The sequence below is a fragment of the Vicia villosa genome, linkage group LG4 (genome assembly GCF_029867415.1).
Source record: "Vicia villosa cultivar HV-30 ecotype Madison, WI linkage group LG4, Vvil1.0, whole genome shotgun sequence".
In the NCBI taxonomy this organism is placed as follows: domain Eukaryota; kingdom Viridiplantae; phylum Streptophyta; class Magnoliopsida; order Fabales; family Fabaceae; genus Vicia; species Vicia villosa.
This window is the reverse complement of record NC_081183.1, coordinates 187,930,630-187,949,432: the sequence shown is the minus strand read 5'-3', so window position 1 is coordinate 187,949,432 and position 18,803 is coordinate 187,930,630. Positions and strand designations below refer to the sequence as shown.

General features: G+C 34.2%; 1 protein-coding gene across 1 annotated transcript; it reads right to left on the bottom strand.

Moving 5' to 3' along the window:
* Window positions 1-4,939: 4,939 nt before the first annotated feature.
* LOC131596422 (vacuolar-processing enzyme) lies at window positions 4,940-8,740 on the bottom strand. The gene is made up of 9 exons (XM_058869067.1): window positions 8,498-8,740; window positions 7,839-8,003; window positions 7,466-7,622; window positions 6,998-7,083; window positions 6,591-6,790; window positions 6,332-6,380; window positions 6,043-6,255; window positions 5,682-5,888; window positions 4,940-5,511 (listed from the first exon to the last, which is right to left on the bottom strand). Exons 1-9 carry the CDS (start codon window positions 8,702-8,704, stop codon window positions 5,329-5,331), a joined length of 1,467 nt encoding a protein of 488 aa, XP_058725050.1. The 5' UTR covers window positions 8,705-8,740; the 3' UTR covers window positions 4,940-5,328.
* Between the last annotated feature and the right edge of the window lie 10,063 nt (window positions 8,741-18,803).

Sequence of the window (18,803 nt, the reverse complement as noted above, 5' to 3'; positions counted from 1 at the left end):
GAAGAAAGAGGAACTTTAATAGCTACTTGATGTTATGTTTCATATCCAACGTGAAAAAGTTTGTCAAATAAATAAATATTTTATTTCAATTCTATCTAAAAAATGTATAAAATTAAGAAAAATAATATTATTTTTACTATAGTATCATGTATTCCAAATGACAAAGTAAAGATGGAAGAGTAAAGAAGATGAGAGATAGAGTAAAATATAACAAATGAAAATTGCGGTGTAATTGTTTATATGTGATTTGTGGAGGTAGATATGGTTGTCAGATTATATAAGTATAACTTAGAGTTTAGTAGGGTTATAGGAAGTTTTAACTTTTTAGAATAATTTTGATTGTAATTTTAATTAGGAGTGGGGTTATTTTTTCAATTTTTTATTTAATTAATTGACTAATTGAGAATATGGGATTGAAGTTTTTTTAACATTTATTTAATCAATTAATCAAAAAAGAGTTATATATTTAATTAATTAATTAGTATAATATAAACACCTCCAATACTATGAATTTATTTTAGTAATATGATTTTTATATATTAAATTGATTACACCATATCAATATTTTCATTAGTTTTCATTTAAATTAATAATAAACTTAATTTCATCTTATCAACAAAAACTAATAATAATAGTTTTATTATAAATCCAGTCTAAAGTAACAAAAAAAAGAAAAAAATTACAATAGTTGAAGCATATCTCACTAAATTAACAAATGAAAGAAAGAATAAAATAAATGACAAAAACAAAAGAAAACAAATAAAAAAAAAGATAAATTATAAATAAAAAAAATCTACATTTGGGAGATCATAATAGTTCTTGAGAAATTCTAAGGATTTAAGTTAACTGACTTACAATTTGACCACTAATCCTAAAATTCAAAAAATTTATATAAATGTTTTAGGCACAGTAGTGCCCCATTGAATCGCTTTTGACCGAGATTTTTCTCAAATCTCTTGCATGTGTCTGTTCTAAAGTAAATATAACTGTTATTATTTCTGCTTGCAATATCTTAACTTTGCTAAGCCTGCAAAAACATATAATGTGTTTTACAAGAAAATAGAATAATCAGGTATGTAATTTAATAATAAGATAAACAAATATATAAATAATTATTAGAAGAAAAAACCTCATATTAATTGAAGTTGTTATCAATAGCAAATATTGTAAAAAAATAAAAAATAGAAAAGAATGAAGAGATGAAGGATAGCAAAAGTAATAAGTAAATAATGAATATAGAATTAAGGGTGATTATAAAGGTGGGTAAGGATACAGAAAGACATGACATTTTATAACAATATTTTTAATGTTACTGTTATGACCCATCATTTTCAAAATGTTGATTATTCTACCGATTAATAAAAATTAGTAACTAATAAATAAATTATTATATTAAAATAGTATTTTTATGGCATCTTTAATGAAAAATTAAAGAGAAAGAAAAAACTGAAAAATAAAAAGTGTTAGGTGGTTATAGAATATAAAAGAAATTGCTATATATTTATAATAATTTTCACCAAAATATATTATTAATATTAGAATTAAAATTAAAATTAAAAATAAAATATATGAATATTAATATTTTCCAAAGTTATGTATTTTGTATTTTAATATGTTGTGTTTATTATAAGGATATGTAAATTATTAATATAAAATATATTATTTAATTTGTTATTGTAATCATGATTATAAATAAATAAAAGTGACTATTTAAAAAAACTTAAAATAGAAAAAATTAGTATTTTTCTAGAATTATGTATTATTGTATATTAATATGTTGTCTTTATTTAAGGATGTGTAAATATATATTAATTAAAAATGTATTTTTATAAAACATGTTATTTAAGTAATTTATGTAATATATGTGACATTGATTAAGTAAAAGTTATTAAATATTATTCCATTATTATTAATATAAAATATATTTTAAAATACTTTTATTAATTTAATCGCATAATATTTTTTTATAAAACATATAAATTAAGTAATTTATGTAGTATATGTGATGTTGATTAAGTAAAAGTTATTTATATTTGTCTAGATGATATTATGCAAAAATATTTATGTAAAATAATTAAAAGAGAATTATTTCCACTTTTGTAAGAAGTTTTTTATATGGACACATTTTTTATTAAATAGAATTATAAAAGTTAATTATTTTTTAAATTTAAATTATTATTATGTAGAAAAAATTTAAAAAATATTTGTTATTTTTATATTAAAATATATTACAAATTAATATCACAATGTATGATATGATAAATTTGAGTAAAATAAATATATTATTTAAATAAAAGCATGTACCATTATATTATATTCATAAAAATGTTAAATTTATATAAAAAAAAATAAATGAAAAAATATTCATTTTAATGTATAATTTAATTTCTAATTAAAATTATTTAATTATTTATTTAGTTTAATTAATTAAAGTGACTACTAATTTATAAAATGGAAAGAGTAGTTTAAGAATTTATAATATAATGAGAATGAGATTCTAAGTGCTTTGAATAACATTGATGAAACAAAATCCCCAGTGTTAGATGGGTATGGTGCCTACTTTTACAAGAAAGCTTGGGTTGTTATTAAACATGATGTGCTCAAGTTGTTGATGATTTCTTTGTAAATGGCATATTATTTAAGGCAACCAACTGCACACTTGTTACTTTGATCCCCAAGAATAAAGAAGTAACTAGGATTAAAGACTACACGCCCATATCATGTTGTAGTACCATTTATAAGATCATCTCTAAAACAATCACCAATCGGATGGTGGATGCTAACTAGCATTGTGTATAAAAACATATAACATTCATTCCTGGTCAGATTATTCACAACCATATCCTCATATATAAACTTATCAAGGGCTATAGTAGGCATAGTGGTACTCCAAGATGCATGGTGAAAATTGACATACATAAGGCTTATGACACCATTGAGTGGATGGCCATGGAGAAGGTTATCTATGAAATAGGATTCCCCCGCTAATTTGTTGACTGGATCATGCTTGCAGTGACCTCTGTGTCATACCGGTTCAATATAAATGGTAACCACACTAGAATTATAGAAGCTAAACATGGTCTGCGACAAGGAGACCTCATGTCCCCTATTTTATCTGTCATTATGATGGAGTATCTTAATAGATGTCTAAAGAGATTGAAAGAAAATCCAAACTTTAATTTTCACTCAAAATGTGAAAAGATGGGAATCATAAATTTATGTTTTGCTGATGATTTACTATTGTTTTCTAGGAGTGATGCAGAATTCGTCAAGCTCATGATGGATGCTTTTGATGTGTTATCAAAATCCACAGGGCTTAGAGTAAACTCTGCAAAATGCAGCATTTTCTTTAGGGGAATGGACCAGCATTTGCAAGATGACATCAAGAAGCTAATCGGTTTTGCAGCGGGCATTCTACCTTTCCGCTATCTTGGTGTCCCAATGTCAATCAGAAGACTGACTGCACATAGTTATAACAGTCTTATTGACAAAATTGCTAGCAAGATTAATCATTGAAGCTCGCGACTGCTTACATATGCATGTAGGCTGCTTCTCCTTAAGAGTGTGATGTTTGAAATTATGCACTATTGAATGCAATGCATACCCTTCCCCAAATGTGTAATTCAAAAGGTTAACTCTATTTGTCGAGCTTTTCTATGGACTGGTAAGAATGAGAAGAGTCGTAAAGCACCAATAGCTTGGAATACTGTGTGCAAGCCTAGACGTTATGGTGGTTTACACCTCATTAATCTGGAAACTTGGAAAAAAGCTACTCTGCTAAAACTTTGGTGGAACTTATGTGGTAAAGCGGATAGTTTGTGGGAGTAACGGGACCATACATATTATATAAAAAAAACAAGATATCATGGAAGTAAATGTGATGAAGAGTGCTTCTTCGATTGTGAAAGCATTGTTGAATCAAAGGGATGACATCAAGTTAAACCAGACCTGGATTGACATGTTAAAGGACAATAAATTCCAGATGAACAAGATGTACAAGGCTCTGCAAATGGATGTCCAATCAGTCGCGTCGAAATCCATGTTTTATGGCAATATGGCTCGCCTTAGGGCTAAGGTGAATCTTTGGTTGGCGTTCCATAAGAGACTTGCAACTAAAGTTAAGCTATATCGATTCGGGATGATTGACAATCCTAAATGTTGCTTTTGCGCAAAAGGGGAAACCTAACAACATATGTTGTTTGAGTGTGAGAAAACCAAGGGTGTTTGGCATAAAGTTCTGTATTGGCTATAGATTACCCATATAGTAAAGGGATGAAGACATGAGATTGAATGGATTATGAAGAATTAAGGCAAAAGAGTTCGTGCTAATGTCCTTAAACGTGCGACAACTAAAAGTATCTACGAAATATGGAGATATCAAAATGATATATGTTTTGACAATAACGTACATACTCAGAAAATTGAAGAAAAAATTATAGATAAGGTAGTTTATAGGGGGTGGACTAATACGAAGCTACGGGATTACTTAGCTAGGCTAATGCTATAAGTTTTTGTATGGTGTTTGTCTACTTGTTATTTTAAGCTGGATCCTCGTGATCGCTCTGTATTAACTGCTTTTAGATTCAATCAGATTTTCCATTGATTCAAAGAAAATGGTAATAAGAGTTACAAAAATAGTAAAATACTTTTAAAGAATGTTAATTGAGATGTAATTTATAATAGTTAATGATTATTTAAAATTTACATTATTACTATTGTGTAAAAAAATTTATAAAAAATAAATGTAATTTTGTGATATTAAAATATATTACAAACTAATATCTTAGTATATGAGATGGTAAATTTGAGTAAAATAAATATACTATTTAAATAGAAGCATGTAACTATTTTATTATATTCACAACAATGCTAAATTTATATGAAAAATTAAATAAGAAAATTTTCATTTTAATGTAGCCAAATACATGCATCATCAGCATTAATATTAAACAATAGTTGTATGAATAGCATATCCAACTAAAATAATTATACAAAGAGTTGCCAATTGTGTTGCAAAGTGTCTAGGGTAGCACCTATCTGCCAATTGCCCTTTTACTCTATACACCTTTTCCATGCCATATTGGCATTTTTTTCCCATCTAAAAATTATTTTTCTTGCAATAATACAACCACATAACTGAATGGATTTCAAGCATATGCACACCATTGGAGAGAAATCCTATTCCTCCATGTCCTAGTAGTGTCCCAATTGTATTTTTACAGAATCATGACATGAGATCATGACCAATGTTTCTGTATGTATATACAAGCATAAAACATAAGGTAACAACAATTGTACATGGTTTTTACAAAGTGCACATTTTAGAGACTATGCACTGAAACCTCCTTGCAGAGAACTCCAGGGGTTGGCAGGAATACTGACACAAGCTTGTGCTGAGGCCTCGGCCATTTGCTCATTCGGTATTCCTGCATTGCAGATGTTCGCGAAAGACCTCATATGCTTCATACCATACTGAGACAGGGATCCACAATGTGTCTCAAAAGTCTTTACCTGAAATCAAAAACATATTAAAGGTGAAAAAATTTCCTCACAGACCGAGGCGTACAAAAAATTGTTTTGATGTAATCAACAAAATAATGCCGATTTCGTGTTCAAGTCCAACCGTGTTTGTGTTTGTTAAGAAATGTAGAAAGAAGAAGCTGAATCATGGGAAATAGTACCATGGTTTTGAGGCAGTCCCAGTTATCAACAAGTGGTGATCCAGCAGGTCTAACAGTGTTGAGCACTTCAGTACCCTTTTCAATGCCAAATAAGAGCTTCCCAATCAGTTTCACACTGTTGTCTATATGCTTCCTGTGAGACATTGCTTCCAAAACTTGTTTCTCAGCTTCATTTTTCCGCGAAGAACCCTCTGGTGCTTTGCGGAACTGCCAATGAACACCAAAAAATACTCAATATATCTGGTTACTAGATCTCGCACTCTTGCATCGCACATGTCAATTACAATGTGGATGTATACATATTACGTTTAACTGAAATACGCGAATATGAGAGATATTAAACATTGTACATAAAGTATACCTTTTCCCAGAAATGGATGAGATCGGCATCCCTTTGGTTGACTGAAGGTGTTCTCAATTTCAAGGAGTTTTCAGTTTCATCCACAAAGGAATTATTTTCATTAGCAGGATTTGTACCCAAATATAGATAGAGAAGATTGTTGCTAAGACCTACATCACCGTATTCCATCACATGAGATCCATAGTATGCTCCATTAATAGTCCTATCCTTAACCTGTAACAACATGACCGAATACGGCATCAAATATCAAACTCCTAAAGTTTTTCATGCGTGATTAAGAAGAACTTACCAATTTATATTGCTGTTGCAAACTTTCAGTTCGCAAATTGTGTGCGTCACTGTTCACAAGTGAAAGAAAAATTAGATCAGTCATTAAAAAAATCGTCTGATCTAATAATAAATCAAATGTACAAGTGCAAAACAAAATAGTAAATAAGAATAATCAAAACACAGTAGTCACAAGCACTGAACTACTCTATGGTTATGATAAAGTAATGCATCAAAGTAATCTTATTTATGATCTAGATTTGTCCTTCTTATGCTCATACCTGTCTTCCATCCAAGCAACACTGTATAGGTCACCCAAGCAAGTTGAGTACTCTGGGGGTGGGGGAGGGTTATCCCCGGGGCAATATGTTCCCCAACTACTTTCTTCCGCATTTGAAGCTGTTGTCGCGTAGATATTGAGATCTTTTGGAAGAAGTCCTTCAAAGATACTCCCAGATTCACATGCCTCTAGATAAAATACCTGCATCACCGTTACATAAATCAAAAAATTAGGATTAGCTTAGTTTGTCTTTAACCAATAGGTTTAGGAGAGCTTTTGACAAACCAATTATTTTGAAGTAAATAATCAAATTCAAACAGGCAATTACTAAACAGAACAAAAGAGACTTGAAATTTAAAAAAAAAAAAACACGTACACACACAAAATTGACAGTTACTAGGGACTTACTAGGCTCTCATATGTTCCAGAAGCATGTTTTTTCTTCAACACTTCATTCAGATCAGATGCGTACAAGTAAGGACCAACAGGCATACCTAAAGCAACCACAAAGCATAAATTTCACTTTGAGGAAATCATATGAGAGAGGTTTAATTTGGTACTAACATGATCATGCAAATGAACACAATTCAACCAAACATCGGCAGAAAAACAAACACACCATTGTGATTAATAGCCTCAAACAAGGTTTATACCATGCTAAAAAACACATAAAAACAACCTACGAAACACTGACACAAACGCTACACTGCCACGTCAATATCAGTAATAATCTAAAAATAATAGAATTGAATATTATCGGGGTCAGACACCATACACACCTTCAATTTGAAGTGTCGGGACTACCTAGTAAACAACCTCTCACAATCCATGTCTTTCATGAAAAAGTTTACTTAAAAAGAATTGAGAATTACTCACCAAGAACCCCCGGACCACCATGATCAGTGTAGTATACAAAAATATGATCATTGGGACCGCTATCCACAACTTTCCCACTCCCACCTGTAAGAGCGGATTTATTTCCAAGTAAAGCAGCATAGAAATTGTCAGCATGTACATCATCACCAGTATAATCCTGTCATAAAAAAAATTCTTATTACAAGATTATCAAACATGATATAGCAAACATGCCTAAAAATCTACGAAGTCATAATTGGGCACCACCGCATTAGACATAACACAGACAGACAACAGTAATAATAATTGTCAAGGACAACAACATGTATCCGACAGACACACCTTCAATCTGAAACATCAGTACTAGATTGCTCAAAACTAAGCATAACTTTACCTTCGGAACTCCTGCATAAACATCATCCCCATCAGGTTTGTTAATTATGACACCAGGCCTTGGATTCTCTTCATTCGAAGCAATATCATCATACATGAAAACAATAATATTCTCTTCCTTCAATCCACCTTTCCTCAATAATTGATACGCATGACAAACATCAGCCTGATGAACCAACAACAAAAACTCAACATTAAAACTAAACACCTAAATTCAAACACAAATTAAGGTTACTAATTCTCAATATTATCTCTATATTGAATAATTTCTATTTAGTCCCTCCCTATACATAGAATTGTTCATCAATTTAGTCCTCACACAGTCAACTATTTTCCTTTTGGTCCTCTGTTCATATAAAGACCAAATCAAAATTAAAAATTAAAAAAACCTAACAAAAACATGAAACAAACTCAAGGATTATAACTAACTTGATCAAAGACAAAGAATCTTATGTAAAAAAAAATCAAATCAAAGTCTGAGAATTTTTATGTATATAGATATAGATTCTAATCACGGACATCAGAAACACTACACTGACAACGACACCGGTAATAATTTAAAAATTGAATGAATTAAAAGCGATCACAAGTGCAGGTGTCGGTTTCAGAGAGTGTCTATGGTACATGGTATAGTATAGATTTGAAGAATTGTGTGTATACCTGATGTCTATAATTCCAGTAACCATTAGAACCAGCGAGCAAAATCGCCCACCTAGTTCCCTTTTCGTTGTCATCGTTTTCAGGTTGACGGAAGAATCTGGAGGTTTGAGAAGGCAATCGGAGATAGTCGCCGGGGAGATCACGGGCAGCGGAGACGGCGGCGAGGAAGGTGAAAAGGAGAAGAGTGGAGAGTTGAGAAAAGTCCATGATTGAAGGAGAATGAATGAGTGAAGGGGAAGTGAAAGAGAAGATTTAAATAATAGTAAAAGGTGGGAGGTAGTTGAAGTAGCGTAGCAAGTTGGATGATCATGATCATGACATCCCGTTATTTCGTTACCTTACGTATGCATTTTATTTTATTTTAATAATAATGTCCAAAGATTAAATGTATCATATTTATTTTACTATTATGTTTCTTTATTAAAATTAAGATGATAAATTTTGGATTTGAATCGGGTCTTGAAAGTGAGGAAGATTAAGTTGGGGATACTTATGTTGTGTTGTCTAGTTTACCAAAAATTAGTTGATTTTATTTTGACTAAAATAGGTAGATTGTTGGAACATCCCATCCCAAATCAACTTTTTCATTTTGTATTTTAACTTTAAGTGGCTTATGCTTTTGTATAATACTATGCATAGCGACTTATATACACTTGCAAATTATAAAAGAAAAACATAAAACTTTCTTATTATTAGAACATAAAGATAGAGTAAAGAGAAACACACAAAAAAAAGTTTTCTTCATGCATTTCAGTCAAATTACTTACGTCTCCAACTATAAAGTAACTATAATTTTCTCTATTTATATTTTGTGAATTGCATATTAATTATAGTGTTACAAGTCATATATATATATATATATATATATATATATATATATATATATATATATATATATATATATATATATATATATGGTGTCAAATTTATAGATATGATCAAATGACATAAAGAGGTCAAATTTAGTAACATGACATCTTTGATAACTCTTTATCACATATTCATATAACAAAATTCATCGTTGAATTGAAAGCTTTTATGATATATATCATGTCTATAAAATTTAACATCAATCAGAAATCATTTGATATGTCGACGAAATGTGTAAAAACTAACGTCTTACGAAACTTCGATAAAACCGTTAATTTTACATATCAAATAATTTTTTATTGATGTTAAATTTTATGGACATGATCTATATGATGTTAGCTTTCAATCAAACGGTGGATTTTGTTATACGAATATGCGGTAAATAGTTATCGGAGGTGTCATGTTACTAAGTTTAATACCTTTGTGTCATTTGATTCTGTCACACACACACACACACACAAATACAAGGTTTTAGTTTATCTAAAACCATAATACCTAGTTTCCCTCAACAAATTAAACAATTATCTCTATCCATAATTATCTCAACAATATGAGTCATTCTCTTAACAACCTATAGTTATATCAGCAACTCATAATTATCTCAACAAGACATATTCAACAATCTTCACCTTGGCGAATATCAAACTCTTATGAAGACTTCTTGCATAGTGTTTCGTCCTAGAAACTGGGGAGATACATCTCCAGTTTAACACTAAGAAACATGTAACAAGTCCAAGCAGTGTTTAAACTTGTCACTGGTGACTGGTTTGGTCAACATATCAGGTGCATTCTCTGAAGTGTGAATCTTCTAAAGTATTATCTGTTTGGGTGCCAACAACTCTATGATCTTGTGGAACTTCACATCAATATGCTTGGTCCTAGCATGATACACCTGATTGTTCGCCAAATAGATAGCACTCTGACTATCTTAATGCAACTGAATTCCACCTTACTAAACACCTAACTCTTTCATTAACCCTGTAACACATAATGCTTCGTTTGCAGCTTCAACTGCTGCCATATATTCTGCCTCAATTGTAGAAATTTATTCTATGGATTGAATTGATGATTTCTAACATATAAGCCCCTCACAAGAATAAAGACATGCCTTGTTGTAGATCTCCTGTCATCCAGATCACTTGCATAGTTAGAATCCACATATCCCACAACTGATGGAACATATTGCTCCATGTTGAAGATGATACCACGATCTGTTGTACCTTTCAAGTACCTTAGTATCCACTTGGCTGCTTCCCAATGTTGTTTTCCTGACTTGGACATGAACTTGTACACTTGACTAACTACTTATGCCAAATCCGATCTAGTGCAAACCATAACATACATTAAACAACCAATTGCACTGACATAAGAAATCTTAGACATATCTTCAATCTCTGAGTCTGTCTTCGGACATTATTCCAAAGAGTGCTTAAAATGATTCTCCAATAGAGTACTCAGAAGTTTTGCTTTACTCGTGTAAAATATGCTCAAAACACCTTCAACATAGCTTTTCTGAGACAACCATAATTTATTAACTCATGTGACCTATAAATTTCCATCCCAAGAATCTTCTTTATAGCACACAGATCCTTCGTATCAAACTCCTTACCCAACTCGGTCTTCAACTCATTTACATCATGCAAATGGTTGGCAGCAATCAACATATCACCAACATAAAGTAACGGGAAAAATAAAAGAACCATCATCAAGGCTCCTCACATAAACACAACAATCACAATCACACCTTCTATAGCCAATTTGGAGCATGTATGAATCAAAGTGCTTGTACTAGTGCCTTGGAGACTGCTTTAAACCATACAAAGACCTTTTCAATTTGCAAACAAGTCTGTCATGACCAGTATCATTGAATCCCTCTGGCTGCTCCATGTAGATTTGACCCTTTAGATTACCATGAAGGAAAATTGCTTTCACATTCATTTGCTCTAAATGCATAATTTTGTTGGCTACTAGGGCCAATACTGCTCTGATAGAAGTGTGTCTAACAACCAAACTAAAAATCTCATCATAATCAATCCCCTTCTGATGTGAATAACCCTTTGCAACTAGGCGAGCCTTGAACTTTTCCCCTTCTTTTTTCTATTACTGCTGGTTTTTCTTATACACCCACTTGCAACTAATAACTCTCTTTCCTTGTGGCAACTGAACAAGATCTCATGTCTCATTCTTTTTCGAGGACTTCATCTCCTCTACCATAGCTCCAATCCACTTATATTTCTCCTGGCTAGCCATAGCCTCTTAAAAAATAGAAGGGTCTCCTAAACTGGTAAGAAAAGCATATACAATTAAGTTTTCAAACTCATATCTCACTGGAGGTGTAATACGATAGGGCACCCTATCACGCACAAGTGTATAGTCTTGTACATCCGCTGAATCTTGCATTCCATTTGAATTTGAGTCTGATTCATCCTACTATTGGGCAACAATCTGCCTTGGACTAAATGATGGCTCCTCAATGTCCACCAGAATCTTATCTTGACTGGAATATTCTACCTCAATATATGGCACAACTGTCACGTCTGATTGTTTCAACATTGAATGTTCATCAAATATAAAATCTCTACTGACAACCACCTTCCTCTTAATTGGATCTCATAACTTGTACCCCTTCACACCTTTATTGTAGCCAATAAAGATAAGTGTTTTGATTTGAAGTCAAGTAAAAACTGATCCTCACTAGAAATATACACATATACTGAACACCCAAAAATCTTCAAATTACTCAAATCAATGGGGTAACATATCCACACCTCCTCTGCAACTTTGCCATCTAATGAAACTCGTGGTGATCTGTTGAATAGATATCATGTCATATTGAGTGTTGTTGTCAAGAAAGCTTTTGAAAGACCAACATTCAATTGAAGGCACCTTGCCTTCTCTGTTAGAGTCTTGTTCATCCTCTTTGTAACATCATTCTGTTGTGGTGTCTTTCTCACAGAAAAGTGCCTCTGGATTTTATTCTCCTCACAGAAATACATGAACTTCTTGTTAGTGTATTCAATTCCATTATCATACTGCAAATACTTTATTTTTCTCCCTGTCTGGTTCTCAACCTATGCCTTCCACAGTTTGAACTTGGCAAAGACCTCAAATTTATATTTCATAAAATAAACCCAAACCTTACGAGAAAAATCATCAGTAAATGTCACAAAGCACCTGGAACACTCTTTTGTAGGCCCCCAGACATCATAATAGACATAGTCTAAGATTCCCTTGGTCATGGGAAAATAATCTATTAACACAAGAGGATCAAAGAAATGATATACTTTTAATGAGCGATCTCCTATGAATCTTGGGAACAATGGGTTCCAAGGTGTTCCTTTGGATCATAGACTATGGTAAAGTCTTTTTACTCCTATAAGGTTCTTTATTTGTAGGGTTTGGGGAACTTAAAGTAGGAAGATAGTTAAGGTATAGGGTACTTGGAACGAAGGCACCTTTCTTGATGGTAGGGGTATCCTGATTCCTGACATATAATTTAAATGTTGAACAAAGTTCCATGGGGATCAAGACATGAAGGAATGGATAAAAAAGAATTAATAACAACTCACTTGAGTGGTTCATAACTATTTACAGAAGAAACCTCTCAAGAATCAAGCAAAAAAAATTTATAGGCGGGTGAGAAGTCAAGATTTCCATCAGGTAAATTGGATCGACAAGAATTAAAGAGGAATTATATTTTCATATGTCGATACATGGTTTCTAACGACTAATATATCTATTTTATGGTACATGACCACAATTCGCACGTGGCAATTATTGGTTACACAACATCATCTCACATCTCTAGTTTAGTTAATAATTCAACGAGGCATCTATTTACACCTAAAGATGATTAAAGTTTCAGTCAAAATCAGCAGACATACAAGTTTAAGGTTATGCGATGAAAAGCATGACGGTTAAACACATATGCACATAAGCCAACTTAATCATTCTCAAGTTTATTGGGATCTAATGTGGTCGACAAGATTCAGTCAAAATATGATAGAAAAGGATAATCGGCTTTATGGCCACAACTTGTTTTAATACAATCACTAAATGAAGATAGGGAAGATTATGAAACTACAAGTTGAAAAAGTTGTGACATAAAACAGAGTCAACGGGACACGTCCAGGGTCTATTGGGGTTGAAGGCGGTCAACAAGACTCAATCAAAATATAGTAGGAAAGGATAATTGGACTTTATGACCATGTTTTGTGCTAATACAGTCACTAAACAAAGATGAGGAAGATTGCGAAACTACAAGTTGAAAAAAATGTGATGCAAAATAGAGTCAACGGAACACTTTCAAAAATAGAATACAACAAGTCGAATGTGTGGCACCATGCATGTTAAAGTAGAGGGAATATCATGTATTACTAGCCGACAATTTATTTACACTCTCCGGTCATCATGTATATAGTTTATATATGAAATAGATATATTAATTGTCAAATGTACTCAAAATTTCAAATTTGTTTATAATATTGACCAGAGAGATATGTTACAATTATATGACCAATATAATAATTTCATCTATAAATAACACAATTTATAAATTATTTCATATATTCAATTAATTGATCAAATTATTTTACATATTTTATCTTTTTATTTTATTTGATTTTTATACATTTCTTTGCCTAGTAATTCAACTGTCACACTTTTTTTTTATAAGTAATTAGTTCGGAGAAAAATAAAATAACTTTTAAAAGATACCATTTATTCTCAACTAGTTTTTAGAGTTGGACGACAAATAATATTATGATCTCTTTTGTACAATGACAAGAGTAATATAAAGTTATATTTTCCTATAGTTTATAGTCGCAATTTTGATAGTTTATCAAGATTATTGGAATTTAAATTAAAGAGATATTGAAACAATAGAATCTCATGACATGTTATTGTTATTATTAAAAAATAAAAAGGAATCTCGTTATTTAAGACAAGAGAGTTTTAATTGTCAACAACAACAACAAAAAAGACAAAAGAGTATCAAGTAATTGATTCATATCCATTGAGCGAAGTTTCTTTGTGGGGCCGCCTACCCTTTTATCTTTTCATTTAACTGTCGTTTTTTGTTTTGTTTCTGAAAACAATAATGTGCTTTGATCATGCTAGGATATTAAAATAATAATATATAATACAAAACCTATATATAGTCTATTGAAAATTCAAATTTGAGTTACTTCTATGACATTATCTTTTGAAAAAAGAAAAAAAAAAATCTTTATCAAATATCAAGTTTTCGTCATATTAGCTGTTAAAAAGTGTTTTCATTAGGTTGGATAAATTAATTTCCAATAATTTATCATTTTAGAGATTTCTTGTACTTTAATCAATATTTCCTATTAAAGAAAGAAATTATTCTTCACTTTTTTTTAGGTTGGAAAAGTTAGATAGTTTCAATCATCCCAAGAGTTTTTTCGACACAAGCAAAGATAGCTATCCACTTGTCTATGAAGTATGAATACACTCATTCAGGCAAAGTACCAAAATAATAAAAACAACAGACTTATGGGTTATCAAAATTCTCAACAATCAATTGTCTAACCAAAAAAAAAAAAATCAACACTCCTATTATAGTATAGCTTAAAATTTACATTAATTATTTCCAAGTTCATGATCCACTTATTTGTAAGTTAGAGGACATTGGTTTTATTTTCATTGATTGAATAAAATGTGGGGTTTCACGCTAGGTATTGGCAAACATAAAATACTCATTAAGCATGAATATATGATTTCAATATAATTATTACTAGGTTCCATTCATTTAAGGATGTAGCTTGCTAAACAAGTGAAAGAAAAAAAAAGCTGAATGCACACTATGCGTTCAGAGTGAATTTGTATTCTTCTTAATCTCATTATAGGTTGGGCTAAACAAATGTATAGGCTCGAAGATAAAGAATTTGTTAAGAGTGAATTTCTCTAACAAAATATAATGCTAACTTAAATAAAATCTAACTAATTAAATACAAGATAATATTTAAATTGTAACATTCTCTTGCAAATTGGAATGAATGTCCATCATTTCAAGTTTAGTAACCAAGTTAGTAAAGTTTCAAGGTGAAGAAGTTTTGTGAACAAGTTTGCCATTTGATTTTTAGAGTCAATTGACATTAGGTGAATGAGTTTGACTTGAATTTTGTCTCTAGCAGTCCAACTCGATGTGTTTAGTACACTTGTGAAAAGACGAGGTGGTTTCTATGTGGATAGTACCGATGTTGTCACAAAAAATAGTGACTAGTGTAGGGTGAAGAATGTTGAAGTCCTTCAATAGGTATAATAGCCATTGAGTCTCGCATGAAGTGTTGACTAAAGTTATGTACTCACCTTCTGAAGAGGATCTGAAGATTACTTGTTCTTTTTTGCATTTTTAGTTGATGAGGCTTGATCCTAGGAAAAAGATGAAGCATGCAGCTGATCCTCTCGTAGTTGGGTAGGCACCCGAATCTGAATTTGTGAATCTTGTTATGACGAGATTTGAATCTTGCTTGAAGAAAAGTTTCAAGGTTGGTGCATTCTTTATGTATTTCATAATCAATATAGTTGTCTACATGTGCGTCGTTCTTGGTTCGGATAGTTATTGGATCAACATGCAAATAGAATAGGAAAAATTAGGCCTATAATGTGTCAAATACAACAACTTACCAATTAAACTTATGGATTGGCATGTTGACGTTGATAGATTCTTCGACTTTATAGGTGTCCCTAACACCAACAAGTTAAGATGGTGGCAATCAGACTAAAGAGTACTATTGTTGTTTGGTGGGATAAACCTGTTGTTCATAGGCAGAGGCAAAAGAAGGGGCCAGTCAGAACTTGACGAAGAATGAAACAATTAACGTTGGAACGGTTTTTACCAGAGGATTACTGACAGGTTCTTTATAAGATGTATATTGAGTGTGTTCAAGAAAAGAGAACTGTGACAGAATGCACAACTGAGTTCTTGCATTTTTTTAGCACAATGAACTAGGAGAATTAGAGAGCCAGAAAGTGGCTCGATACATTAGTAGTGATCGTACCTGATCAGAAGGATCGTCAAGGCGTAATGTCTGGCTTGAAGAGCAAGATGGGGGGGGTACCTGCAAGGTTCTCCGATGCTTAAGTCAGTAGCTATCAGAGAATGAGGTTTAGAGTTGAGAATAGAATACCTGACCCTCTAGTGAAAGAGGGTATTTATAGCCCCCAGCGCTGGGCCAAGGTTCCCTAATTGGGCCAAATCCAACTGGAGGCCCACGTGCTAGGGAACTGCCAGAACGTCCCATGCTAGGGCTGAGTCAGCAGGAGACTCACGTTCTGGATGCACATAGCGTAGGGTTCGGAGATGGTTGACCGAATCCTTCGCTGAGACGTGACGCGCGGTCTTCAGGCGTGGATAACTCCTTGACGGTTATCTAGTAAATGGGCCCAAAGGTTTGGGCCTGCTCGGCCATGGTCCTCGCGACGGGCAGCCCCTATCTGTTGTCCAGTAATTGGGCCCAAGGGAAGTGGGCCTGCTCGGCTGGTCATCAAGGGTTGGGCCTGCTCGGCCCAGACCAGAACAGGAGCCCCCCAAGTCATTAGCCTAATAAGGGTGATGACTTTAACGAGGAGGTTTAGCCGAGCACGGGCAGCGGTTCCAAATCATGGGCGCCTCGAGGGCTTAGGTCGGTCGCCAGTTGTCTTTGGTTTTTAACCTCATTGGTTGTCATCCATCAGCGTGATTGACAGGTGTCAGCTGTACAGGCTGTAATCATCATTGCGCCGTTTCTAGGGATGAAAGTAGATGGCGTCTCTTGGGGTTCTCAAGATCTTTGGGACGCGTGGCAACTTTTCGTGGAGGGAGCCGTCTTTGGGGTGTAGGCAATGATGGCGTCTCCTAGGCTGCCTAGGCCATCATGACACCCTTTGGCCTTCTTACTGATCGTACCTGATCAGAAGGATCGTCAAGGCGTAATGTCTGGCTTGAAGAGCAAGATGGGGGGGGTACCTGCAAGGTTCTCCGATGCTTAAGTCAGTAGCTATCAGAGAATGAGGTTTAGAGTTGAGAATAGAATACCTGACCCTCTAGTGAAAGAGGGTATTTATAGCCCCCAGCGCTGGGCCAAGGTTCCCTAATTGGGCCAAATCCAACTGGAGGCCCACGTGCTAGGGAACTGCCAGAACGTCCCATGCTAGGGCTGAGTCAGCAGGAGACTCACGTTCTGGATGCACATAGCGTAGGGTTCGGAGATGGTTGACCGAATCCTTCGCTGAGACGTGACGCGCGGTCTTCAGGCGTGGATAACTCCTTGACGGTTATCTAGTAAATGGGCCCAAAGGTTTGGGCCTGCTCGGCCATGGTCCTCGCGACGGGCAGCCCCTATCTGTTGTCCAGTAATTGGGCCCAAGGGAAGTGGGCCTGCTCGGCTGGTCATCAAGGGTTGGGCCTGCTCGGCCCAGACCAGAACAGGAGCCCCCCAAGTCATTAGCCTAATAAGGGTGATGACTTTAACGAGGAGGTTTAGCCGAGCACGGGCAGCGGTTCCAAATCATGGGCGCCTCGAGGGCTTAGGTCGGTCGCCAGTTGTCTTTGGTTTTTAACCTCATTGGTTGTCATCCATCAGCGTGATTGACAGGTGTCAGCTGTACAGGCTGTAATCATCATTGCGCCGTTTCTAGGGATGAAAGTAGATGGCGTCTCTTGGGGTTCTCAAGATCTTTGGGACGCGTGGCAACTTTTCGTGGAGGGAGCCGTCTTTGGGGTGTAGGCAATGATGGCGTCTCCTAGGCTGCCTAGGCCATCATGACACCCTTTGGCCTTCTTTCCCTATATAAGGAGTGAGGAGGTCACTCATTTAGTACTTAACATTTCCCAAGCCTTCAGGATCCGCTCACTGCTCTTCTCCTCGTTTCGTTCATATCTTCTTCGCCTCCTCCAAGTAAGTTCTTCGTCTCCTTCATGTTTTTATTTAAGTTTTATGCATTAATTTTGAGTGAGGCGAGCATGGTTGACGAGCGTGGCGAGGAAGGTTTATTAATTAGCCGAGTAAGCCTAGAAGATACACCGTTTTTCTCGTGCGTTTGCCGAGTGAGTTTTGAGTGAACGGGGCTAGAACGTTTGAATGAGACGTCCAGCTTTTAGGATTACTAGCGAGTGGTATGAAGGCCACGAGCAGTGGAGGTTGCACGTCTTGGTGAGGGCATGAATTTGCCGACCTCCGTTGCGTGCGGCGTATATATTCGGAGAACCCTTTAGCTCGTCGGCCATTTGATGATTGGGGGAGTTCTCCTCGTCCCTTTTCCTCGCCCTTTCACTTGACTTGCGGTGGAAGGGTGGATTTGACCAGTCGAATTCACGGTTTCCTCTGCTTTTCAGGTAAATGGCCGACGAGAACAAGGATGATGTCGTCTTCGACATTTCAGATGGGGAGGAAGCTGTTGGCGCGCAAGATGACGTTCCCGTCGTAGAGACCTC

Excerpts from the sequence above, each read along its gene's own strand:
- LOC131596422 (XM_058869067.1), bottom strand. The coding sequence starts at position 8,704 with ATGGACTTTTCTCAACTCTCCACTCTTCTCCTTTTCACCTTCCTCGCC. Across the intron at positions 6,381-6,590 it reads GTTGCTTGGATGGAAGACAG|TGACGCACACAATTTGCGAA; the intron begins GTATGAGCATAA and ends ACTTGTGAACAG. Across the intron at positions 5,512-5,681 it reads GGGACTGCCTCAAAACCATG|GTAAAGACTTTTGAGACACA; the intron begins GTACTATTTCCC and ends TTTTGATTTCAG.